The sequence below is a fragment of the Branchiostoma belcheri genome, unplaced genomic scaffold (assembly GCF_001625305.1).
Source record: "Branchiostoma belcheri isolate BF01 breed outbred unplaced genomic scaffold, Haploidv18h27 scaffold4, whole genome shotgun sequence".
Lineage (NCBI taxonomy): Eukaryota > Metazoa > Chordata > Leptocardii > Amphioxiformes > Branchiostomatidae > Branchiostoma > Branchiostoma belcheri.
Window position 1 is genome coordinate 301,433 of NW_017804020.1, and position 8,784 is coordinate 310,216.

Sequence of the window (8,784 nt, forward strand, 5' to 3'; positions counted from 1 at the left end):
ACCTTTGATAGCTGCAAAGCTGAAAAGTTTAAAATGACAATGTCTATGCAGTCCCAGCCTACATGCTCTCTTCTGCATGTATTTAAATGTTACATGTAATCCTTCTCCGTTGTATTATGTGTTCGTCAGTTGCCTATATAGCTTTTGCTTCTATGGTTTCACTCAGTTGTGCGTACATGTTTTGGTTTTGACTTAAAAGTCCTCTCAAGTTGAACCAGAGTGCGGCCTGGTTTTGTTTTGTAAACAGTGTCAACAATAGAATCAAAAGATTAGAGACTAAGTCCGTGGACAGTGTCGAATAGCGATACAGAGGTCAAATGTTCGTCTGAAGTTCCACATGCGAGGCTCCTTGCAATAAAGTTCAGCAGGTGCTAGACTCCTATGCAGGCTCTGGGGCGGGTGGGAATTTTGATACAGCGTTTTTAACGCGTTATTTTAATAGCCGACCACGTGGACGGAATGGAACCTTCTCTCCGCGGTAGGATAGTCGGCTATTAAAAGAACGCGCTAAAAACTCTTCAAAACGCTGTATCAAAATTGCCACCCGCCCCGGAGCCTGCACAGGAGGCTTACAGCAGGTGCTTACGGTGGCGTACGTCGCTCCAAAATACAAGCAGAGGGTTGGGCTTGGTCTTATTTTGGCGTGTTTTTAGGCTTTTTTTAGGGTTTCTTTTTTGCACTTTAAATCTTTTTTTTTTTTGCGCCAACCCAACCCAACCCAGCCCAACGTAAAGAAAAATTCCAGTGAAAAGAAGAAACCCCGATAAAAAAAGCCTAAAAACACACTAAAAATAAGCCAAAACTAAAACCTCTGATTGGAGAGTAACGTGCGCATGCGCCGCGACTAGCCCTGTTTAACTTTATTGCCTTCGGGGAAGGAGATGCGTACGGTACCCTTCTGCGGAGGGTTATGGTTTGGGTTTTGTTTGGAAAGTTTGGATTTGTTTAAGCATACTTATTAAAGACCCTTAAGATAAACTTAAGCTGGTGAGAGGAGACACAGGCTAATCTCTGTCTGTGGAAAAATAATTATTAATTTTGCTGCCTAGATACTTACTGTGGTGAAGGGATCATTAACGTAATCAACTCCATTGTATCTGCCTAGCTTTGACGTCATGGTGTCCTCATCCGGACGCCAAACTGGACCGCTATTTTGTCGCCAACAATGATTGGATCTTCTTCATTGACCAATCAAAACTGTCGGAAAGCCTTACAGCAAACCCCATCAGAGACGACCAATCGTAGAAAGTGCATTTTCCTGGCCAATGGCAGATTAGGATTTTCTCCTGATGGGCCAATCACAGGCCAGTATTTTTTTTCTTACCAGGTTCCACATGTGTTATCAAAAGTTTTAAATCTGGGTTGCCCAGAGGTTTGCCTAAAGTCATTCCAGTCTGCCACGGAGAAACGTAGCGTTCTATTTAGTAAATCTTTTTCTGGATGGATCCACATACTTAATCGTGAAATATTTTCATACAACGTCATTGAACTTCTCTTTCATTGTATTGCCTCAGAAATCCATTAAACATTTCATTATGTAACCAAAGATGCAACACAACTGAGAAAAAAATTTTCTGCCAGTGTTATTTTCAGCATTGCCGATGACATCTCAATCTTTATTGTTGTTCAACTGCACAGGAATGATTGTCTACGTGCATTATGCAAGAATGGGCAAAGAAATCACTTTGCACATTTCTGCCCTGGATGGTGGTGGAGCAGCACTTGAAGGAGGGTCTTCCTCAGAATCTGGTCTTCCTGCAAGTTCTGGTGATGAGTAGTATCCTTTACACACTTTACATCTGTGCCGCCCCCTTTTGTGGGCCACACAGCTTTCTTTCCCCGCTGGTTTGGCACTTAGGTCCACCTCCGAAAGCTCAAGCTTCCTCAGGGTGCTGTTCAGTTTTCTTGCAGGCGGGAGGGGGGTAGACCAACTGTAAGGGGTAACAGAGGGGTAAGATCTGCTGTAGTTCTGTTTCAAACTTTTCTCCCTCAACAGACCACTTTCCTGGATGGCCTGCACTTGTGTCAACATCTCTAGAGATGGCAATGGAACGCGAAACGGCTTTTTAGGTTGTCTTTGACCGTGTGCAGCACCATCTTTAGTGGGCGTGAAGGTTGAGTTGTGCGGATACAAGACGGGGATCTCTGGTCCCTGTGGTGCCATTGTGGTCCACAGCATGTTAATTGTGCCAAAGTTTGAGCACCCATAGCTCTCTACATCTGTGTGGGAGCCCAGTTTATGTGGGAGACTAGTGATCCTATGTCGATCCCTTCCCTCCAGCTTCTTTCTTGCATCTGGTGCAAAATGTGTCGCTACACTGAGAAGGAGACGTTGACCCAAGTCGCCCTTTGTCAACTGTTTCATGTCCTTCATGTAAACAATTGGCGGGAGACTCTGCTTTGCTTTGGCCCCTTTCCCGCGTAGCTTCTTGGCGCGCTCCTCGTACAAGCGTTTGCGTCTTTGCGCCGACGGTCTGTTGAAGAGCTGTCGCCATTTCTCCGTCGTCTCCTCTTCTTCTCCTCCCTCCTCTTTGTATGGAGAAAACGACTTGTCGCTGTCACTCCTCAGTTCAAATGGGATGCCGGATTTGATAGGTGGGAAGTAATGTGTCTGCATGGGCTTCCGGACCCTGAATCCTGAAAAAGACAAAACACATCAAATCTATTTTGTTGAAAGGTACTAGTCCGATAGCCTTTTTGCACTCTGTACTGCCGACTGTGTCAAGGGCACAGTATTGGAAGGCAAACTTAGCCCAAACCTCTCCTTCCACCACCTTTTACCTTCCCAACCAAAGTCAGGTACCCATTTTTCACATGGACGGAGTGAGGAAAGTCGTGCACAGTGCTGAAATTCCAAAGTAAGCATAACATCAGTGACATTTAACAGGATTCAAACCAAGAACCTCTGGGTTTGGGGCTTAACACCCACACGACTTCACAGTGAAGATATATTGAAATCATGTACAATGTATTAAAAAAATAAATATGCAGCATTCGTATCGAGAAGCTATTGAAAACCAAATACGTACCATCCATGTAGCTGGAGGTATCAGACATCTGGCCCAATCCTGAGTCATCATAGCTGGATTCGGTTGCTGCATAGTCATCTGTGAAAGTCCTTCTAAGTCTAAGCTCCAGTTCCTCCACTGTTGGGGCTGTGGATGCAATGTCGTCAGTCAGAGCTGTTGACATTGCATCATCAGTACCCACTGCTGTGTCATCATCTTGGCAGACTGATTTGTCATCAATAGCCTCCTTTCCAGGCAACTTGTGGGATGTCGAGCTTGTATCAGCCTCTGATAATTCTCTTTGACCTTCTTTGGTTCCTGAGCCTGCGACCCTGGCTGCATGCCTGGTGCTGTCTGTTGGACTTTCACTCCGACTGCTAGGCGGCGCTTCTACCACATGTCTGCTGTGGTCTTGTGTTGTTGTCACAGTTCCCTGCCCAACTGAGCTGCGGGTGTCTTCAAGCTCCTTGGCAATCAACATTTTTCGGATGGCCTGGTTATGGTGGGATAGTGTCCACCTCTCTCCACTAGCCAGATCTCCTTTGACACGTGATTGACGTTTGGCAGTGACCTTTGGTTGGGGGCGTTTTGGGCGTGATTTGGCGTGCCTTTTGAAGGACATAGTAGTTTTTTTACCCGCCTTTGAACCAGGAGAACCCCTTTCTTTCTGCTTTCCTGAAATTTGAGCTGCCCCTTTGGTCTTCTGTTTTCCTCTCTTCTTGTCAAGCTGGTCTTCTTTGTCTATGAAGTCTAAGAAATCGGTCTCAAGTGGTGGAAGGGCGTGCCTCTGGTCAATCCTGTCATTCCACATGGCTATTTTTGCACTGATCTCAGACAAGCTGTCCTGCAGGGCTTGATCATGAGCCTTTTTCCCCATCCTTTCCTCCAACTCCTTCAAATTCTGGCTATCCATGTTTTTGACTGGCCCCTTGAGAACCCCAACCTGCTGCAGCATTCGTGCGAGGTCCTGTTTGGTTTTGACACCAGAGCCTGTCGTTATGGCATTAAGAGCCTCCTCTTGCACACCTTTGTCATGGTCTGTAAGAGCAGATATTAGAGCCAAGAGGATTACCTTTCTGTCAAGCCCCAATGCACCAAGTGTTCTCACTGCATTTCTTCTGATGATAGCATTCCTACAGCTAAGTTGGCCAAGCAGAATCTTGATAACCTTGTCAAGCAATTCTTTGCTGAGTCCAAGCTCCTTGTATATATCTGTGATTGCCATGCAAACCTTCTTGTGCCTATCTAAGTTACTTGTGTCTTCCAACAAAGGCAGAAGAATGGCCATGACGTTTTCCACAGTCAGCTTTTGGTCAGTTAGCTTGTCGCGGGGAAACCAACTGTAGTTGACGATATTTCGAAGCAAGGTAGGTCCTTCCCATTCTTTCTTCTCCTTTACCTGCTTTGACTTTTTGCCGCTAGGTGATTCCTCTCCTGAAGAAGGCGGAAAGTGAACTTTCTTGAATTTGTAGTCCAATTTTGGGCTTGCTTTCTGCTCTCGGGGCTTCTCTTTCTTTTCCCCAAATCGGACAGGAGACGGAAGCTTCCACCTTTCGTCATCCTCTTTGATGTCTAACTCTGGTGAGCTGCTCCAATCTATCAAAAGCTCTTTTTCCTCCTCAGCTTCCTCCTCCTCCTCCCCTTCTTCCACCTTTGGTAATTCACCTGATGGAGCAGCCTTCAGCTTCCACTCTTCGTGGATAACCTTCTCTGGGGGTGGTTTGTAACCAATGATGAATCGGATGACAGAGTTAGGGATGTACCCATCGGGAGCTATGATAGGCTTGCGCTTCAAGAGTGGGTCCTCCTCCTCTTCTTCTTTCTCTGGCTCTTTTGTTCCATCCTTGTCTGTCACCTGGTCTGATGTGGTCTCATCTGGCACTGTTTCTGTAGGCCCTACTTCTTCTTCTTCTACAGCAGTTTCTTCCTCTTCTTCCTTTACACTTGAAGGGACTGCTCCTATGGGCTCTAATGGAGGAGAAAGTCTGAATGGTGACGCTGCTACTGGTGCAGTTTGAGAAGCCCTTGCACTAAGTCTTGTACTCTGCCTGATATGGGAGGAAGGCTTGATCGAGAGGAGCGATGAGGTTTTAGTGGAAAATGGTATTTGCAAGTCCATTTCCGACACTTGGGTTGCAGGCACAGAGGAGGAGACTTGTTGCAACTCCATCTCCCTCCTCTCATTCAAGTCCAGAGGGAAGACTGGGATGGAATCCATAGTGAACAGTAGCTGCAGGGAGGGATCATATGGCACAGGCTCTTCCAACTCTTCGTCCAAGACATCGGTTGCATCAAGTTCCTCAAGGTATGGCTTCGGAAGGTAGTTCAACAATGGGATATAACTGACATGACTTTGGTAACCAATCAGAAGGTCTCCTCTGTCGTTTGCAAAGCACACCCCTTGTAGCGTGTTATCAAGGACAAGTTCTTTGAGCAGCTTGTTTTCTGTGTTCCAGATCTTGACACAAGCGTCCTTCCCAGTGGTTGCAAACAGGCCAAGAGTCCTTGAGCAGCAAAGAGCAGTGACTCCTTTCTTGTGGTCATCTTCGATGTGGTGTGTGAGTGGGACTATGCAGGACGACACTGAAACAGAGAAATAGTCGCACATGATGTCAACATAATTTCTCCACTTCTTTCTTGGAAGTTAAGCTCATGAATATGTTGATGAAGGTTAGACATCCTGGTGATACACAAGTAAAATGCTACTCAAGCAACTGGACAGATTTTGAAAATGTTCCAAGTGGAAAATGGTACTCAAGAAAGTACACAGATTTTCAAAATCTATCCAGTTGCTGGAGTAACATTTCCCTATGATGGACTCGTGAATTTCATCTGAAAAGGAAATGAATCTGTTGTAAGGACGTTTTAAAAGGAGGAATAATTCCAAGCCATTCAACTATTGAAAAGCAACTTACCTGGAATGTAAGTTGTCTTATCTTGAGTCATTTCTTCCTTCGTGTATGTTTTATACATGGAGAGGACACCGTCTATGGTCACCAAGGCCAGAATGTTGCCCACCATGGAGATCAACATGGGTGTGACTTGGCACTGCACAGTTGACAGGCAGATGAGCCTGATGGTGTCCCCCTCCACACCTATCTCCCAGATGTGGACACGTTTGTCTGTCCCACAGGACACCAGGCGGGACACGGAGCCCAGGACACCATGGCCCGGCTTCCCATGTGACGAGTATAGGAATGAGACCTGGCCTGTAGTGAAAGAAAATCGGTAGTTAGACCACACTGACTTGATTTTATAGTGCCATCCTCCATAGGAGGCAAAAATCAATGCATGTGAAGATGTCATCCATAAGATTAAATTAGTGTGTCTTTATAGAAAAATCCCTTGTGACTTTCATGTCATACACGATAAAAAATTGTGATCAAAGCAATCTGTACATTTTCAAAACTTGATAGCTGGTTGTAAGCTAACCCTGACAAAAAGTAGTGGTCGGATAGGTTTTGAAAACTGTCACATGTTTCAAGTAGCATCCACTAGTAGTGGTACTAGTAGTAGTCCATTTAGTGGATGCTACTTAAAATGTCTGACAGTTTTCAAAACCTATCCAGTTGCTTGAGGAACAATTTCTAAAGTATCTCATTACCTGGATGTCTAACCTTCATCAACCTAACCCTGAGTAGTCCCCATAGCCTAACACAAGGCTCCAATGCAAACAGATAGCACCAACACTATGTTCAGCACCAAGGACAGCACCATGAGACATTGCACTATTCCTAGCCTTGTGCTTGTTTTCTGCACTTTCTTTTCAAATTGTCAAAGATAGTGTTAAATCAATCTCTTGTGGCACTGTCCTTGGTGCTGAAAGTAGTCCATAGTGCTGAAATAGTGTTGAAGCTATCTGTTTTCATTGACGCCTAGCATGAAGATTTGGGGGCAACTCGGGGTTAGCTTTTAAACCGAAGAAGTCCACGGGTAAGTAACAGATCTACATAACTAACTGCTTTCATTATTACAGGTACACTTTGTGACAGGTAGTGTAGTGATATTAAAGTCAAGCCAGGAAACACCCCTCTCTTACTACGTGTATTAGACTAGTCCAAGTGGTCTCAAGTAACCGGACCCTACCACGCTCTCTCTTTCTGCCGGGACCCCAGATTGAGCAGACGCATCTATGTACCTCAGAGTTACTAACCCTCCTGATTAAAGACCATCCAATGGTATCGGCCCGCCTCGTCTCAAGTTCAAGATCGAGAATATAACATGGTGTCAGGACAGTCGAACCACAGCCCACAACTCGTGAAGAAGGAGGAAAAGTAGAGGTAAAGTCCAGTGGACAAGGCAGAAAAACACGAGGTAGGAAAATTCCTATACTCCCACAAGGGACTTGAGTCTAGACTGCCAGATCGCATCTGGAATGCGTCTCAGCCAAGCCAGTGGCAGGGCATAGGGTAGAAGACACAGGTCAAATTCTGACAGTTTGAATAGTCTCAAAACCCTGAAGTAAACAAGAACCACACAATGGAGTACACAGGCAAGCCACCACAGATAAACTGGGACAGTGCCAACTTAGACGAAGAGTGGAAACGTTTCAAGCAGCATGTTGAGCTAATGTTTACTGGTCCGTTAAGTGAAAAATCAGATGCAGAGAAAGCCAGTTTCCTGCAGATCTGGATCAACGAACAGGGTCGAGATATCCTGAACACTTTCCAGTTTGCCAATGATGCTGACAAAAGCAAACCGAAGACCTACTATGACGCGTTCGAAGCATATGTCAAACCGAAATCGAATAAGGTGTTAGCGCGTTTCAAGTTCCACAATAGAACGCAGGGTCCACAAGAGCCGGTGGAACAGTTTGTGACAGATTTGAAACTGTTGGCCAGGGACTGCGCCTTCAAAGACACAGATGAGATGATCGTGGACCGTTTAGTGTTCGGTACCAACTCAGACGCAGTTCGGGTGAAACTGATAAATAAGGGATCAGAGCTGACGTTAGCAAACGCCCTGGATATCGCCAGGAGCTTCGAGTCCAGCCAATCCACATTGAAATCGATCACCCAGTCCGCGGCAACAGTACACGGAGTGCAGACCCAACATAAGACCAGAGACGTCCGTAGCTACAAGAAAGCCAGAGCGTCAGGTGGCAGTGGGGGCATCCCAAAGTACACTAGTACTAGGCCTACAAACACGTGTGGTAGATGCGGCAGAAAGCATCAAAAGGGCGACAGATGCGCTGCTGTCGGGCAGACCTGTCGCAAGTGTTCCCGTCCCAATCACTTCGCATCAGTGTGCAGGACGAAGAATGTCCAGGAAGTGAGGACGGTAGAAGAGGATCTCCATGCCTTCCACATAGAGACTGTGTGCAGAAAACATGACGAAGGAGACCAGGCATTTGTAGAACTACATATCGCCGGGAGGAATGACATCCTCAGATGCAAATTAGACACTGGGGCACAAGTCAATGTCCTACCGGAGAAAGAGTGGAGGAAGCTGAGGGGCAGAAACCAGACGCTTAAACCAACCAAAACAAGACTGTACGGCTACGGCAATATGCAGATAGAGGTGCTAGGAGAGTGCTCACTTCCTTGCAAGCACAGAGGGAGGACACAGAACCTCAGCTTCTTTGTCGTGAAAGCCAATTCAACCCCCGTGCTGAGTTTGAGCGCATGCCTGTCACTCAAGTTAATACAGCTTGTACTGGCAGTTGACGCTATCCAGACAGCGGAGGAGATCAAGAAGGAGTACAAGGACGTATTCGAGGGGATCGGACAGTTCCCTGGCAAGCACCGAATACGATTAGATCCAGACGTACAACCAG

General features: G+C 46.1%; 1 protein-coding gene across 1 annotated transcript in view; it reads right to left on the minus strand.

Annotated features, from left to right (window-relative positions):
* Positions 1-1,657: 1,657 nt before the first annotated feature.
* The window catches only part of LOC109476871, a 21,791-nt gene continuing 14,664 nt past the window's right edge, over positions 1,658-8,784 (minus strand). Inside the window, exons 12-14 of the mRNA XM_019777887.1 lie at positions 5,924-6,217; positions 3,030-5,591; positions 1,658-2,637 (exon numbers count right to left, since the gene is read on the minus strand). Of these exons, the coding sequence (XP_019633446.1) occupies positions 1,658-2,637; positions 3,030-5,591; positions 5,924-6,217 (3,836 nt within the window). The remainder of the gene's footprint in view (positions 2,638-3,029; positions 5,592-5,923; positions 6,218-8,784) is intronic.